General features: G+C 40.1%; 1 protein-coding gene across 5 annotated transcripts in view; it reads right to left on the bottom strand.

Moving 5' to 3' along the window:
* The window catches only part of frya (furry homolog a (Drosophila)), a 68,363-nt gene extending 59,999 nt beyond the window's left edge, over window positions 1-8,364 (bottom strand). For 4 of the 5 annotated variants that reach the window (XM_074640293.1, XM_074640295.1, XM_074640294.1 and 1 more), the window contains exon 1: window positions 338-800. In XM_074640293.1, coding sequence (XP_074496394.1) covers window positions 338-407 — 70 coding nt within the window. In that variant the 5' untranslated portion in view covers window positions 408-800. Of the gene's footprint in view, window positions 1-337; window positions 801-7,970 lie in introns of those variants that run through there. The other variant, XM_074640292.1, reaches the window with a different exon arrangement.
* Window positions 8,365-18,410: the final 10,046 nt, after the last annotated feature.

The raw sequence follows: 18,410 nt of genomic DNA, 5'->3' as shown, positions 1-18,410 counted from the left end.
CTGTGTGCCTGTGTATAACTTCTCATTAGCCAATAACTCTTGCTAGATTCTTGGAGTTATGTCCCTGGCTGTTGCTATGAGACAACTGAAAACCTTTTATGAGTGTGGTGCTCTGCTGCTAAAAGTATGATGCTTCCAAGTTTTGCAGCAACTGGCGTGCTGAGCAATAAAAATCACAACGCAATCTGCACCGAGAAATCACATCCCCAGTCGGACCACGACAGGAAAAAGAGGCTATAAAGTCGGGTTCCCGATAGAGCTGCAGCCTCAGCCTGTTGGTCAGCTCTGTCAGCTGAGGACAAAAAACCACAACAACAAGAGACAAACTGCTACTCACTGCCACTCCACGATTTCAGCAAGGATTTGATGCTGATTTCAAAGAAGCCTGAGTCCTGCTGGCTGGCCATGGCTGCAGCTTGGCCGTTGAGTGTCCCCCCCCTCTACTTGTGGTTTCCCTCCAGTAGTAGTAGCAGCAGCAGCAGCAGCAGCAGCAGCAGGAGCAGCTGAGCTGGGACCAGCAGGTAGCGCCTGCTGTCACCTCTCTGTGACGCACACAATGCTGTGCTGACGAGACCCTGAGAAAACACACTAGCACTGCTTCACCCCTCCTCTTGTGTCCTGTCCTTGGCTATCAGCCCTCTCTCTCCCTCTCCTTCCTCTCACACTCTCTCAACATCTCTCCCTCTCTCTCTCTCTAAAGCTGTGGCAGGCAGTGGGCGGCAATGCAAGCTCCCTTTAAATAACTGCGCGGAGGCTGAGAGTGCAGGAAGCAATCCTCTTAGCGGAGTGCAGTTAATAATAACTACTGTTTGTCTGCGTGCAGGGCCTGATAACGATGACAGCGCTGTGCGTCTCTCAGCGTGACTGGGAGCATCTGACAGGCCGCCGCCACTGACAGAGGAGAGGGAGAACGCGGGAAGTACGACACATAACGGGCAACATCTGTGAGAGCGGTGGGAAAGAAGAAGACACTAAAGTGATCAGCGAGCAGACGGGATTAACTGCACACAAGGGATCTGCACTGGAGCAGGGGCTGACTGTTGGCTTTTAACCCTTTTATGTCTGAACTGCACCAACTATAAACAGCTGTCAAATAAAAGGTTATTCAAATATTGTGCATTCCTTTAGTTTTTCACAGACTTTTCTTCTTATCATTATCATTAGGGGGGCAAATTATTATTTCGATTTTCAAATAATCTAGCCATTATTTTGTTCGATTTATTCAATTACTTGATTAATCAGTTTATCTAAAAAAACAAAAAAAAAAACAATAACAGAGAAAAAGGTTGTCAGTGGTCAAGGTGACATGTAATGGCTGTAAAAGAAAATTATTAATTTTAAAATGCTAAAAAATAAGTAAATAACACAAAAAAACACAAATAAATAATTAACAAAATATTTAATATCCGACTATATATATATATATATATATATATATATATATATATATATATATATAGTACAAAAATAAATATCTATAATTTTATTTTTTATATTATATTATTATTTTTATATATATATATATATATATGTATATATATATATATATTTATTTTTTTTGTACTATTTCTAACCTACCAGTTTACTATATATATATATATATATATATATATATATACTATTTTTAACCTACCAGTTTACTATAATGATTAATGAATTACTTGTGTAATAGTTAGGAATTAGGAAATAATGTATTGCAGGCAAGTTGAAATGTGATATAAAACACTTCTACATATGTATGTTCAGCCTGTGAGCCTCAAATAATATTAAATAAATAAACGTTCTTATTGCTTTTGCATGCAAGAATTAAATCCAATCTTCAGCAGATGCATGTCATCAACCATATGGACCAATCCCCCCCACTCTACTGCCCCTCGGAGCTCTTAGTATAATCCTACCACAAGTCTGTCTGTCCATCAAGCCGCAGCCACTTAATAGCTCCTGGTTCTAATGGAGACTTTATGTAATGTCCTTTAATCTAAATGCTGTTTCAGAGAAGATATAGTACATATTCTAGGGGAAACATTAAACACATGTAAATATAGGTCCTTTTCACAGCAGCCATTTTGACATGTCATTGCAGAGTAGACACAGGTGGAATTAATAACATTAATCATGGTCCTGATCCATTGAGGTGGGCTAGGGCCCTGTATTGTGCATGCTGGTTCACTGAAACGGCTGTGACACTAAATAGAACGGGATGATGATTAATAATTAATAATAACTATTTGAGCATTGCATTGATGAAACTGATCAGTCTTTGTATAAATAAAACCTCCATGACTTGTATCTCTCTATATTCTGTATGTGGGCTACTTTGCTCTTAAGTGACCTCTGTTGACAATGCTTTGTACGGCCTTACATTACCAAACAGGGTAAAGACCAACCCAGCTGTTAGATTTAATTTCCCCCTATTTTACAGTGTGGGTCCTCTCTCTGGTCCTGATGTGTCGTTTTTGTCTCAACAAAACGATTTGTCATACATGGGAGGATTCTTACATCTTATCATTTGAGTCATTACTGTTAATCATTGTGTGGATGGCAAAATCATCATCCCGTACGACAGATAGCTTTGTTCTACTGCTTTAATATCAGAAATCTTCTATTCGGTGCTTCATTTTTAATAAAGCTGCTTGAATCTCTGTATGTTAAAAATCAATTAAAGCTTCACTAATTAATATTGACAATAATTGTAAATGTGTAATGTTAAACGGGTTGCTCATAGTAACATACCAACAGAAAGTTATCGCCCAACTCTGCAGTTCATCTCTACAGAGCATTGTCTTCCAACTCGTTGTTTTGGTTTTCTGGCCTGCAACTTCTACTGTTTTTTATTTGTATCATTTCCAGTAGTAGCAAAATAGCTCTGATTAATATACTGTACACTACTTGCCGAGCACCGAACACGGGGCAGTTAGCAACTAGCTGGTGGACAAAGTGGAGCATTTAGCAGCTTGAGAGCCAGATATTTCCCTCAGGAGTTGGTAGAGACCAAAACAAAGCTAAAAGGAGTGAGCATTGAACTTCCATTTTCCACATGGCCAGCAACATGACTCCACATGGATGATAATGTCAGCTCAAATTCTAGGATTAAGAGGTTTCTTCAGTTTCTCAGATATAATATCAGAATATTGTCAACACAAATAGCAAATGGTTACCATATGCTTAAAGGGGACATATCATGCTCATTTTCAGGTTCATGCTTGTATTTGGGGTTTGTACTAGAACATGTTTACATGCTTTAATGTTAAAAAAAACACATTATTTTTCTCATACTGTCCGTCTGAATATACCTGTATTCACGCTCTGTCTGAAACGCTCCGTTTTAGCGCATTTCAACGGAATGGCAACGGAATTTGCGTTGCTAGGAAACAGCTTGGGTCCATGTTTACATCCTGTCAGCTGATGTCGTTCACATACACTGCAACAGGAAATAAACTTGGACACATTTAGAATGTTTACGTTTAAAACTGTGAAGTGGTCTTAATATTAAAGGTTTTGTGACATCACAAGTGGACAGAAATCCTAACGGCTTGGTCCAAACACTCAGTTTCTGAATACGGGCTGTGTGTATTTCTCCATGGATTGAGTGTTTTGATACTTTCACAGTATTTATATATCACTTTAACCTGCTTTACAATATAAAAGACGTGAAAATCTCTTTTTGTATAATATAGGACCTTTAAGAATGAACTTAAATAGCTGAATAATTCCAATGGACCATCTGCCACACAATACAAGGGTCCGATTGTTAGAAGTTACTGTAGTTTGGCTGTATTATTGTAGAGGATGTTTCCATCACTTGTTTTAGTAATACGACAAGTAGAAATACTCTGTTACAAGTAAGGGTCCTGAAATCAATATTTTACTTAAGTAAAAGTACACAAGTATTAGCATCTAAACATACTTAAAGTACCGAAAGTAAAAGTATTCATTATGCAGAACGGCCCAGTTCAGAATAACGTATATTATATTACTGGATTATAATTATTGGCTACGTTCACACTGCAAGCCATAGTGCTCAATTCAAATTTATTGCTCAGATTTATTACTTTTGTTTGGCTTACATTACATTGTCTTTTAATTGTGGCCATTAGATTCCAGTGTGAACTGGTCACAGTCCTGAACTGACCCAAAGATGTGACACTTAAGTGAGGCCACTGAAGTCAGTGTTTCATTTATAAATGTATAAGTTGATGCGCAGTGGAAGCCAGCGAATTTATGAGCAGATAATAACAAGGACGAGGAGGAGGAGAAAGAGAGACACATTTTCAATTATGGCTTTTTGAGGAGCAGTGGCTGCTACAGTACTTCTGTACGGAGGCGTGTGTTGATGCGGAGTCGGAGCCAGGAGTGGTGGGATCGTGACGTGACTTGCTAAAAGTTGCATGAATAACGATATGTGGCCCAGATCAGAATTGAAAAAAACATATTCCATGTGATATAGAAGCCATCGCCGGTTGCAGCAGTGTTTGGTAAACACACATTTCACGGTGTGTGCTCAGGTGTCCTCCTTACTATACTCCAGACAGTACTGGCTGGCTGCTCCTTACAGTATGTCCCTCCTTCCCACAGCAGTCACTTTGTTTTGATTTCGGCACCACTAAATAAACCACCTTGTACAAAAGTACTGTTGTGACTTGGGCCATCATTTATGAGGGTTGTGTTTGCAACTTGTTACGCTTCCTCCTGACACACTCATTCATTTTGTCACGCCATAACTGTTAAATACTTTAAATATGGGAGGAACATGACTGCTGACAATGTGTACACTTTGCAGAGCAGCTCTTCTGGTAATGCTAATAAAGAATCTATGAAATCTGCATTAAAGTGGAAAGACTGCAAGTTTTCATCACTTTTATCTGTAATGTCAGAAGTTGACTTTATTGAATAATAAACTGAAGAATAAACACCTTGGGCGGGACGGTATGTGGACACTGAAGAAGCACTATGTGGCTAAGCTTTGAGGTTGCTACTGATACTGTAACTATTATGAGAGCAGCTCTCACATCTTATGTAAAGTGGTGTTGCTGACACTAACACAATTCACATGGTGATGTGATAGTAGGTGAAAATCTCGCACTCATATTCTTACTATTCACACTAATCCATATGTCCCTTCTATTTTTGCTTTGTTCATTTGTAAAAGGGAGCTGTTATGCTTTTGTGCTTTTTCCATTTCCTTTAGTGTTTTATATAGTTTTTTTTGTGCATGTAAAACGTCTGAAAAGTTACAAGCTTACAAAGTCCACGCCAAAGGGAGTTACTCTCCCCCACAGAAACACTGCTCCTGAACTGCCTGAAACGCTTCGCTTGAAGTCCTGCCTTTTCTTCTGTAACGTGGTGATGTCACCAAGTAACACATTACTAGCGGGCTAGTTTGGTACGTCTTCAAACAAAGCTAGTAATAGCGGAGCTGGAGCGGAGTCTGAAGAGTTTGGTTCAGTTGACCAATCAGAGCAGACTGGGCTTTCGGAAGGGGGCTCAAACAGAGCGTTTAAGACAGAGGGTGAAAATAGGTGCTGCCGCACAGCCGTTACGAGAAAAATAAAATGTTTTTTGAACATTAAAGCATGTTAACATGTCCTAGTAGAAACCCAAATTACAAGTATGAACCTGAAAATGAGCATAATAGGTCCTCTTTAATCAAACAAAGTAAGAAATAAAAGAGTAAAAAGCTACGCAGGTACCTGATGAACATTATAGCGTCTTCTATTTTTGCCAGAAATGGTTTGAAGTTGCCAGTATCTTTGCCCCCTCAGCGAACATCTACAAACTCTACAACCAGCTGTCTCTGTAAATTACCAGTAATCTGATAATGTTTGTTTTCTGCAAAGGAACCCTGCTCTTAGATATGATCTGGGCATGTTCAGAAAGACATCTTTCACGCACATGCACTGTATGGCATCCTGTTTGCAGACAAACTGTGTTTTAGATCTGTACAAAAAACAACACAAACATTGATAAGAAATATGAGTCACCGATACCGATATAGGGCTGACTCTAACAGGTGGATCGAGTATTGGTGACAATGGGGCCGATCTATTCAATTTAATTCTATAAATATATATACACTTTACATACTTTACACATTATTGTAATTCCTGTTTAAGTGTTGACCAATGTGTTGCTGCATTGAAAAGGTTTACACTTGAATTGCAATTCCTGTTCATTTTGAAGATTTCTTTTTTACCATGTTGCTGATGTATGATTTATTATTTGAATAATAAAAAAACATTTAAATACATGCATATCTATGTATTTTTTTGTTACATTTTGTTTTACAAAGATAGAGAAGCAATGTTGAAGTCAAGCCTGATATTGCCTTACACATAAAACAATAATCCCAGTCACTTCCACACAGTGAGACATACAGTTCATTAATTAAACACTGGTATGGGATTGGTACTCTGTATCAGCTAATACCAAAAGCCCAGGTATTGGTATTGGTATTGGTATCGGTATTGGTATTGGTATCGGTGTCGGTATCGTGACTGAAAAAGTCAGATCGGTGCATCCCTAGTCTAATCAGAGTAAATTTGACTAATTATGGACATTTGCCTGGCCTATTATGGTCACAGCAAAACATGTCATGACTGCAAACAGAGATCAGCCCGAATGGATTCCTTAAATGCTGAAGAAACACAGTTCACTTCCTTGACTTATCCATCAGTTATAATCTGGTCAGCCTGTCCAGTAAGAGGCCCTCTGTAGGGCACGCGGTTATGTAATTCCCTCGTTGAATAATTGTAGATCTTTTTTCAACAAGGCTGCTAAACAGGAAAAAAGTTCAAGTAAAGTAGAGGCGGACTGATGGAGACATCTCCCAAACTTCCTCTTCTCTGAGAAGCAGTAATAACTTGTTTAATGGACCTGTCTCTCTCTCTCTCTCTGGGAGAGATTTAAGGTGACTGTGACTGTACAGGAAAGCCACGAAGCAGACGGTGAGCTTTTACAGATATCTAGACTGTCAAAGCAGATCAGAAGAATATGTAATGAATATTCCAGAGAAGACAGCTCGATGTTTGTATGTATCACACCACATCTACAGACGGGAAGCATCATGACAACATCAGACATACTTCTACTCTGAAGAAGCTTACGTACAATGTTTACGGCAGAGCACCTTATCCGGATATCTCTAAACTTGTCGGCACAACTGCTGCCAAACAGTTAGACGTAAAGCACTGACAGTTTGCTGGCACCCTGGATAGGATCAGTGTCGCTTCTTAAGCAGGGAACCACTTCAGAAATACTTCCATAATTTACCAGGTTCTCTGTTTATTGGCAGCTTCACCGGCCGCCGCGTTCAGTCTCAAAGAAACACGTGTAACGGAGGAATAAATCAGAAACGCATTGATCACAAAAAAGACTGTAAACATTTTTCCTTAATTAGGCTTTAGGTGGTCGACAGCTCTGACACATTAAGCACTTATTAAAAGCATTATCAGGCTCAGATGAAGGTTAGGAATGTGAAGTATGTCTGTCCAGTTCAGCCATCTTTGTGGTTATCAAACACTTGACTCCCTCTTACTCTCGCTCTCTAACCCTGGCGCCCCGAGTTTCATCATCTTCTTCTCTTTTTTGGTCATACTCTGGTCTTTAAGGTCCCTATTTATTTTATTTCATTACTGTTTCCTTGTTGCTCATTTTTCTAAGCACATAAGGAGTGTAGACATTTTGGAAAGTGAGGTCAGATATTTGTCACAATGAGCCACATAATAACAAAAAAAGGTGTGACTGTGATGTACTCTCGCACCGTCCGACTCCATTACTAACAAGCCATCAGATTACATGTAGGTGAGTATGACAAATACAAAGGGGAGGTGAGGTATTTCACAAAGTGATGGTAGTAGTAGCTGAAATGCTGCACCACATTTTGCAAAAGAAAAACCCCACATTTCTCCCAGATTAAAAACAGAACTCTTGAGGAGATCACCACGGCTTCACTGAGTCAAAGCGGTACCTACTTTCAAGAATGGTGGGCCTCTTCTTGTGGCGCATCTTTTTAAACTTCCCTCTGAAGTCCCTGGGTGGGAATGGATCCAGAGGTAAGCTGGCAATGCGCCCCAGGACAGCCTCATCCAGTCCCTCAGAGCGATCCGTCTCACTCTCGGCCATGTCTCTCACAGCAGCGCTCTCCTCTAAAGACATGTTGGATGGCAGGGAGCCCACAGCCACTTCTATCATTCTTCCAAAGAAGAAGTCATTTGAAGCCGGGCCAGATTTCCCCCTGTCTTTTTTTTTTTTTAAAGTGAAGTGTCTATTTGCTCTCTTCCTTTTCCTTCCTTACAAACTTCTCTCAGGATCAGGCAGCAAATTTGTGCCGCGCAGAGATGCTGCCGCAGCTGTCAGCTTCGGTCTGCTAATGTGTTTTAACCCCTGCACTTGTCAGGGCAGTTCAGCAAGTTACAGTAACATTCGTGAATTGGGCAGGTATTGGATTACTTAGACGGCCCCTCCTCTTTTTTCAGCGAAAAGGCAAAGAGGCAGAGAAGAGAGGGGCAAAGTCATAACTAAATAGGGTGGGAGAGGGAAAGAGAGGCCGCTCTGACAGCTACAACATCCCCGCCTACTGCGTGCCCACGAGGCATTCCTGAGTAAATATCCTGTGTTTGTCTTGGAGTCCGCACATCAAAGTCACACATGCCTTGCCTCTGGCAGCGTTAATGAGGCACAAACTAATTTCTTAAATAATGGTGCACTCATTACCAGCGTAAGTGAGGGTATTTAAAAGCTGCACGAGAACATCCTCTTCACATTCAGAGATAAACACATCCTCTACATGCGGCTGCCGAAAAGTCCTCACTGGTTCCATCAGTTCAGTACACAACTTCTGCACGTTCCCAGCACTTTCTTCGGAGGCCTATTTTGTCTTCCCACAGCATTGTTTCCTGCCATTTATTGCTGGCGTCATTGAGGAAATTACGGAAAAGGTGTGAAACCATCAAGTAATTAGTAAATCCAGAGAAACATTCACACAGCTTGCAGCGTTATGCTCTATTCAATGTTTTTTCAGCCACTGAAAACTAACTGGACACACCTACCCCATGAACCAGTTTTTCCAAGTCTGACCTACATCAGCAATACAAACACCCTGTGTATGTACGTGAGGAGAAGGCGTTTTCTGTTTTAGGAAGAAACCACAGTCAGAACATGGAACAACCAGCCTATACACTCTGCTTTTCACGTCACTGATATGTTTTTTCAAGAACTCGCGTTGCAGAGCCGAACAGAGGCATGTGGCCACAATTAAAATGTCAAACATCACACCTAAATATGATTAACTCCACGGCCGACTGAGCATACAGAGCTGAACTATGTCACAACAGGGAGCCCCTGGCAACAAGTTTCTCCTTCAGTCTAATGAGTCCAGCAGTAATGTCACTTTTCATCCACCTGTCAAAGAAAAAGGTAGCCTAAAGAAAACGCTTTCAATGGAATGCTTCTGCGGCAGCAGTACACTTGAGAAAACTGTCAAAAACAACAATTCATCGTGTTTCTACCACTCCTGCGGAGTAATGGAGTCTGAATTACAATTAGTTATGAGCCTGGTCCTGACCTACTTAAAAACGTCCTTCAGGACAAGAATCGTCGTGTTGTGATAGTAAATAACAAGCGAAGCAAAGACATGTCTACACAACATCTAAAGGCGTGCTTTGTTGTTTTGGGTTGAAGGACGTGATCCCAAGTCAGAAGACCAACAACAGGAATCCTTATTATCAGAGACATGTTATGTAAATCCACTAAAACACAAACTAATCAAATAAAAAAATTAAGTTACAACAGCCTACGCTCACTCTCTAGTCCAGTTACAAATGAGCCTGCTCAGTTTCTAAAGCGTCTAAATATGCACTTTTAGTGTTTAATTTTGTGTTTGGGTTTACATTTTTAAGATTTATTTACATTTTTACTTTTTCTTTTATCAGAAATTATTGTCTCATCTCTCAGGGCTCCATTACGTAATGCATCTAGTGCCACTTTCTCTGCATATTCATGTTTAGTTTTTTTCTGTTTTTAAGAATTAATAACAATAAAAATCTTGATTTAACATAACGAGAAACCGGAAAAGTCAAGAGAATCTAAGTACCTGAGACACATTGAGACGCTACTGTGAAGTATTGTAATGTAGTATCATTGTAAGTAACACGAGCTAGCAAAGGATGTTGCAGTAATAGTGCACCCTCTAGTGTTCAACAAAAATACACTGACAAGTAATACCAGAAATTGGATGAGAATTCTTGCACACACACATAAAATGTGCAGTTACTTGCTTGCTGAGCAAATTAATGACCTGAATCTGGCAAAAGAAAACTTACAATCAGTCATCATTCAGTAGGAAATATATGCATAGTTCTTCTCTTTACCAATAATATTTGGCTGTCTAATGACAGATACAGCTGGAGCTGATATAACTTTCTCAATCTAATGAAATATGTTTAAATATTTTGATATGTCAATAATAAACAACAACAACTCTTGAACAACTTTGAGGGAACAGCTTTGCTTTTGTGTAAAATGTTCTAACAAAATGTGAAATGTTTGAACAGGAATTTGCATTTTGTGATTAGGTTATTAAATTATAGCAACTTACAAGTTTATTACAATCTATAAAATAGATGTAAAAAGACATATATTAATAGAAACAAAACACCCTCTAGACCTACTGTATTATACACTTTGTAAATGAGAGTGAATATAAAACTACAACTGTACTCGATGCATCCAAGAGAAAAATCATCCTCCACAATGTGGAAAACAATCCACTAATGTAATTTATTAGCCTTTATCAGCTATTATTACTTCTATATACACTTTTGACAAGTCTGAAAACAAACTGAACTAATTACAAGTTGACTTGAGTTCAAATGAAATCTACTTGACACCGTGAAGCCGTCCTATGTTTGTTTCATGACATGTACTGTATGTGAATGTGGAGCAGAGCAGGACTGCCTGGACTGAGAAAGGAGGTTGGGAGTCGGCGCGGCCGCCTGAAACACCCTCCGGCTGAGACAGAAGGCTGTTTCCATGGTGAGACACATTTAGATTTGCACAGGCAGAGTGGAGCATGATGAATAATTGATAGATATCAGGCCCTAATGTTAGCACAAACCAGCTGAAGGTTAATTCCGGCTATGCTTGTCGACTCTTGAACAGCACACTGGCGCAACAAGTAGACAAACACGCAGCAGCAGCAGCACGGTGTGGGAACCGACGCTGGCTACAGACGGCTGTTACGTAACGCACTTAACAACTTCCAAGTGATGAATGCATTTCACTTATCTGTTTCCTCTAGACGCTCAGAGAAAGAAGCAACATTAAGCTACTGTGCAGAGTGCTGTTTGAACAAATTGACAACTCTCTTGAATGCTAAGTGGATGGACTTTGCATAATGATATTATAATACCACATGGGATTGACCTTTTATAACTTTTACAGGTCAGACACGGCACAGTCTCCCGGCCGTTTCATCCACCACATCTCCACTTTTGACATATATAACTTCACATAACAGGAAAGGAAAAAACAGACAGCATCCACAGTGAATTATTGTTCAATAGGTAACCTGTTCTGGGTCTGGGTTGGGTCAACACACATAGGGACCATTCAAGGGCTGCAAACAAAGTCCACAATCTGCACCTGTTCCCTGCTCTGCCGGCCTATTATCAACCTGGGGAGGGAGGGGCTTCATGCTGAACACATTGAACACACTGTGGCCTCTGAAAACAAGAGAGCAGGTGAGGTGAACATATCCAGTTTCAGTGAGGCGATTATGTTCTGAATGCATTTGTGCATCAACATGGTTGCCGCTTTTTTGGGGGGGAAAATCCCTTATTTTTTGTTCCTGATGGATATTTGAGCGTTTGTCCAATGTCAGCATGGTACGCTTACTAACTTTAAAGTACATGCTCATTATCGATTCGGTCTTTTTTTGGCAGGTGGATAGCCCGGGGGGTTTATCTGAGTAACTCAGAAGGGATCGTAAAATATCAAAAAGGAAAGACATGTTAAGTTGAGCTGTTAAAGCCTTCATTATATCCACTGCCTACAGGCAACTCTCACAAGGAGGGAGGGTTGAAAATCTTTAAAAGTTCTCTTCTTCTCTGCTAAAGACGTCTCCATAATCCCAGTGCCAGCCCCTGTTGGAGGTGGTTCAATGTGAAACTGTGTTTTTATGATTACACTACTTGCCAGCTTTTAGAAAAAACATCTTTGATCATATCTATCTGAGAAGGAAGAGCTGTCACTGAATTCTATATTAAAATGTTCTGTCTCAATTTACAGAATGATAGATATCAGTGTGGACAGTAGGGATAGTATTATTTTTTAAGCAGATTTTGACAGAGTTTTTTGTGTGAGAGACATTTTTGGTTTCAGAGTTTCACTGGTGGCAATAATATCAAGTCAGTTCAAATCAACGTTATTTATGGAGCGCTTCAGCACAAACAAGTTTGCTCTGTTTGTGTTGCAGAAATAGCACCAAACAAAATACCAACGTCAACTAAATCTGTGTGAAGAATAAAGATAGAAAATCCTCATACATCTGTCAGAGTCAGAGTTTGAGAATCAAATTGTGAATTTGATGTGTTGATGTAGAGAAAGAACAAAGAGGGTCACTACTGACTTCTACTGAAAAGTGCACAAATCAAAAAGTCCACCATTGGATTTTCTATTTCTCTAGATATTTCTAACAATAGAAATAATGAAACCAAGCACAATCCAAACATCCATCAAGGGTCACCAGGGGGCTGGAGTCAAGCCCAGCATGCATGAGGCTAGAGGGGACATCCTGGGCAGGTAGTCTAAGACAGGGCTAACACATCTTAATAACCTATTCTCCTCTTTTTGATCATTTACATGTTATTCTAGGTCAGACAGCCCAAAAAATATTAGTAAACATGAACAACGCTCTCTCAAATCCAACAGCTAGAGTGCTAAAACTCAAACTCAAACAAATGGGAAAGATGAGAGCACCCAGGGGAAATGTTCGGAGTATATGGGAACATTTTCTGTTTTAGAACTGACAACTCTTGAATCTTATTTGGATATTAAACAAAAAAAACATTCAGTCTCCCAATCATTGTCTGTAGAGTGCTTCAGGAATGAGTCCTAAAACCTGGAAAGGAGTTAGCATTTTAGCACATCTGGTTCCCTTGTCTGGAAGTCAATGTTTTTTTTTTTTATTATTTTTTAATTAGATGCCTGAAATGAGGTCTGTAGTTAAACATAAGCTTAAAAGATTTTAACATTTTGTTCTACGACATAAAATACATAAATAAATTTCCCACTTGTGAATTTTGAATCCTTCACGTGTCTTAAATAAAGGCGGTTGCTAACAGGTGGCTAGATGAGACTACTAAACGTCATCACGTCGCCGACTCGTCCGCCTTTACAGCCTCGTTGTGTATACTAGCGCTCATGCGACCGTGGTGTAGTTTGTTTATAGCCTAACGTTAGCTTTTTACTTCTGGAGATTACATTTACTCTTCAAAAATCATCAAGTTTATTTTGCTGAACAAAACGTGTAAGTATCATAAATGTTTGTTTGCCACAGAGTTTATTTTCTACAATAATCCAAAACCCAATGGAAAAATACCATTGGCTTTTTGTGGAGGGAACCCAGAGCGATGCTAACTTCCTGGTTGGCTTACATAAATACGTCATCCCTGCAGCGCTCTATGGAGCAGCTCCACATTTTATACCCAATGACATCACAAGTTTGAGACTTCTCTGGTTTCTGGCTTTCAGAAAGAGGAGCTCATGCTCACATATATTGATTGAACCTAACTAGGCCATGGAAATAACATATTGTAATTCTGAGTTTAGGTGGTGTTCCCCTTTAACATCCATTTTCTTTTGGAAAAACTGGCAAACTAAAAAATTGGCGACATTTCCCCCCCAGTGTTAGCCCAAAACTAATCTCCATTAAAGACTTTAAATCGTTAGGTTTTATTATTTTTTTTAAACTCAAAATGCGATTTAACAAGACTCCAACTCCAATTTAGAGCAATTACACCGAGCAGACTATAATGTCCAGGCCTCATGTTACACAGAGAGAGAAAGAAACAGTTCACTTGCAGCTTGAAAACAACACCACAGTTCAGACTAACTTACTGCGCCAGAAGATGAAGAGCAGAGAAAGCAGAAACTTCAACAGACTTGTCAACATTTAAAAAGATGATAAATACCTTCGACTGCAGCAGGTGGAGTCGTTTTGCTTTACTCCATCTCTTTCTTTCCACTCGAGAAGTGAGTCCAAGTGTTGAGCCTCAGCGTCCCTCCAGGCGATCAGCACTTGTTCAGATGCAACTCTTCTTCTTCTTCTTCTCTTCTCTTCTCCTCTGCCTCCATCAGCTCTGCAGAGACAGACTCCGCCCCCAGCAGCCACCCAGCAGCCAGCCTGCTCATGTCCTCCTGAATAATGAAGAACATGCAAAGCATTGGCTTTCCTCAGTCTGCACGGTGACCTGGCTCAGGGCCATGTCAGCCGCTTTGAAACACATCTGCGGCCCTGTGTGCTTCGTTTCAGGCTACAGGGAAACCTGCACACTGATATCACACACAGGAGAGTCTACAGCAACTAGAACAATATCAGGAAGTATGTTAAATTTCACTATGGTGTTCAGCGGTCACTAGAAAACACAATAGATATCCATATGAAACAAATATATATTCAGGGTATTTAAAAAAAAAAAATACCCTGAATATAGTAATAATAATAATAATAATAATAATATAATAATAGTAGTAAATGTATTTAAAATATGTAGCTTGAAATCATAATCAAATCAAATTAAATTTCACATGCATTTTGTAATACAAACCTTTTCAACTGCCTTTATTTTATGCAAACAGCTAACTTATATTCCTGAAAATACATTTGACACTATATTTATTTATTTAAAGGTACAGTTGTGTAGGATTTGCATCTAGCGGTGTGGTTGCAGATTGCAACAAGTACCCCTCCACTCACTCCTCCCTTTCCATCACTGCGGTAACGTGAGCCGTCGAGTGCAAAACTGTGGTAAGGCCGTACCACAGTTTTGCACTCTGCAGCTCACGTTTCACAAGCACGTTGGAGAACTTCGGTGGACTTCAGGTAACGTAAAAACGGGCTTCTGTAGAAACATGGCGGACTCTGTGAAGAGGACCCGCTCCCTATGTAGATATGAAGGGCTCATTCTAAGCTAACGGAAACACAACAATGCTTAGTTTCGGGTGATTATACACTAATGATAACGTAGTTATGAATATTATATTCCATTTCTGCTGATACATCCCATGAAATGTTGCACACTGGCCCTTTAATGTTTATTTTTATAGAGATATGTACTTAGCATGGACCAATGCCACATACCACAGCATGCCTATAGGCTTGTTTTCAACAGCTGTCCCTTGATGGATGGGCCTTTACACAAATACACAACTCAGTGGGAAAAACATAAAACAAATTAAAATCAATACAAAACAAAACATAAACAGTGTAATAATAAAGATAGCAAAACACCTGATCATTCATGACTATGAATGGTTGCACTTTAAAGGTGCTAAATACGGGATTGGGAGCATTTCTATTGCCTCCCAACGGCCTTCCCAACACACACACATACACACTCTCGGCAACCGTGAGCTAGCCAGTGGGGTACGCTCACATGCACGAATGTGCACTAAGAGCATGCACGTCCAGCCAAAGCAATGTCAACAAAACACGGAGAAGCTCAGATGCATGCATTATTCCTCTATATCTTTATATAGCAGATAGTTGTTTGCTGCTATACTGCTCTGGATATTGAATTTAGCAACTTGAATGTTTATTTTGTGTAGCCTATATAGCATGGACCAATGCCAAATACTTTACCACATTTATAGCCTTGTTTTCAACAGTTGTCCCTTGGATGGGACTTTACAGAATTACATAACTCAGCAGGGAAAAACATTAAAACTGAAAAAAAAAAAAAATCAATAGAAGACATAAACAATGTTGTACTAAAGACACCATACACGCTTAAAAAACACCTCATCATTCATGACTATGACTGGTAGCTCTTTAATAACTGTTTTAAAAAATGATCCAGATTGTACACACACACACACACACACACACACATAGTTATATTTGTATATAGTATATACTCCTGCCACTATACTGTATAATACAGTAAAACTGGCTAATAGACTTAATGAGCTTCATGGCTTGTCTGCCATTTCTACTCCTCACTTTAATGGTTGCACAACAAATCAATATTAAAGGAATTCAGGGAATTATGCCACCATATCGTTGCCTCAAGCAATACAATAAGGAAGGGTTACCTGCAGTATTAGCTGCAAATGCAATATAACTAAACACAAATAATACAGTAGCATGTGTATTGTATTGATGTGTACAGTGATGCTTTGAACTTTCAGTGAAGTGTAATGAGGATCCAGCAGATGGCGTCAAAGAACATGATAAGAGTGGAAATGTCTTTGAAGAGAAGAGAGGGGTGAAGAGCAAGGCCACTGACATGTTTGTTTGGAGTATAATAAGCCTTAGAAGTGCAGGATAGAATGATTTACAAAGAGATGGCAGAGGAAATATAAGTGCATATAATCCTACAACTTGATCTTTTCTTTACTTTACAATAGAGCTTCAAACACCCACACTTCTTGAGAAAATGCCATCCACAAACATCTGTCTGGGCTCTATACTGTAGATGTGTCAGAACTAAAAATTAAGGTCTGTGTTGCTTTTTGAAAAAGATTTTTATAATGTGTTCACTCAAAGCCTCTCAGAGAGACACAGCTGTTGTAGAGGAGAGCAGAGATCCTGACAAGGCTGGTACGCACTTCAATGGCTGGCCATCAACCTCTCAGACATCGCTGTTTTAGCACTCAGAGAGAGCATGCTACTGATTCAAGATGATAGCATGCCCAAGAGCTCTGTCCAGACCAGGACAGCAAAATTGCTTTGTCAACTGTATATGCACACACCAGGGCTTGTCACGATGACAGCAGGGCTCCACAGTGCTGGTGAGTTGTAGAGCACCAGGTGCACTACAAGACAAGACATTAAAAAAAAATATTTTTCTTTTTCGAATAACCAAGAAATAAACAGACGTGTGCATGGAATATAAACAGACAATGTATGGAAATAACTGTGGTGTTCTGATAAAAACCAGCGTGTATCCAACTTGAATAAAAAAGTGATGCAATTAAGCTTCGGAAAACATTTTCCTGTGTGCTTTGTCTTCTAAAGCGAGCCAGGTGTTCTTGGCTGCCACATATTGGCTGCGGTGATAGGCTACCCCATCAATGAAATAACACATCAGTGCCACAACACAAAAGACGGACCGAATTCAAAGCCGTTGCATATCTCTGCGCTGCAGCTTTGACCTGATCCGAGTGCTCCTTTCTTTCTGGTTTCTTCAAGGTATGGAGAAAATGCCGGATGAAGGCGGACGTGGATGATTGTCACACGCAGGTAGTTTTCAGCTCAGATGAAATCCTGCAAACCAATTAAAAAGGGAGTCTGTAAACTGGCTGTGAAAGCCATGACCCACACAGACATGCAGAAAATCGCATTAGCCACATCTCCTTCAAAGTAAGTCATGTTCTACTTTCCACATGGGGGGTGTATACAGGCGGTTCAATGCCTACTTGACATTTTTCAGGGGCATTCTGAGGCTGCTGATACTCCTGCAGCAATGCCGTGTGGGATTTTCTCGCTATAATATAAAAGTTTTCCACTCGGAACCCACCTCACAGCTGAGAGTCGGAGGCATGATGACCCCTTGATTCATGGTTTGGCTCTTTTAATAGAGAATACGGGTCTGCCTTTGAAACCTTTGAGTTATAGCACAAGAAATCAGTCCCCCGCTGAGAGGTGGCTGCAGAGGGAGGAGGCACTGAAGCGGCGGGTCAGGAGTGTGGATCAAAGCTCTCATGTCTTGCAGGGATGCTTTGACTGCACGGATTGGGTTGGGCAACACGGTTCCACAGACATGCAGTATTGACGAGGCGACGGATGAGCTGTGCATCTCCGGCGAGCTCTGCTAAGTGTTTGAAGAAGGACACACTGTGACGTTTTGGAGTCATAGTCCCTGTAATGGACGTGTGATGTATGAACAGACGGATGATGTGTCAGGGAGTTTAGACCAGTGATTCTCAAAGTGGGGTCTGGGGACCCGCAGGGTCCGTGACACTCTGTCAGAGGGGGTCGAGAAATAATCTACTTTAAATTATTAAATTGTGCATTAAAAGTGGATATCTACAGATGGGGAACATTTTCTCCAATAAAACAAGCATATTTTGTACATTACTCCCACCTATGTTAGCTTTGGGCCAATAGAAACTCTGATATGATTGTGACACATCACATCAATCTTATGAATCAGTCATTTCACTCAGGGCGCAACGAACCGTTTCTGCTG

This window comes from Sebastes fasciatus, chromosome 7 (assembly GCF_043250625.1).
Source record: "Sebastes fasciatus isolate fSebFas1 chromosome 7, fSebFas1.pri, whole genome shotgun sequence".
NCBI classification, from domain to species: Eukaryota; Metazoa; Chordata; class Actinopteri; order Perciformes; family Sebastidae; genus Sebastes; species Sebastes fasciatus.
Note: the sequence above shows the minus strand (reverse complement) of the source record. Positions and strands in the feature narration are given on the sequence as shown.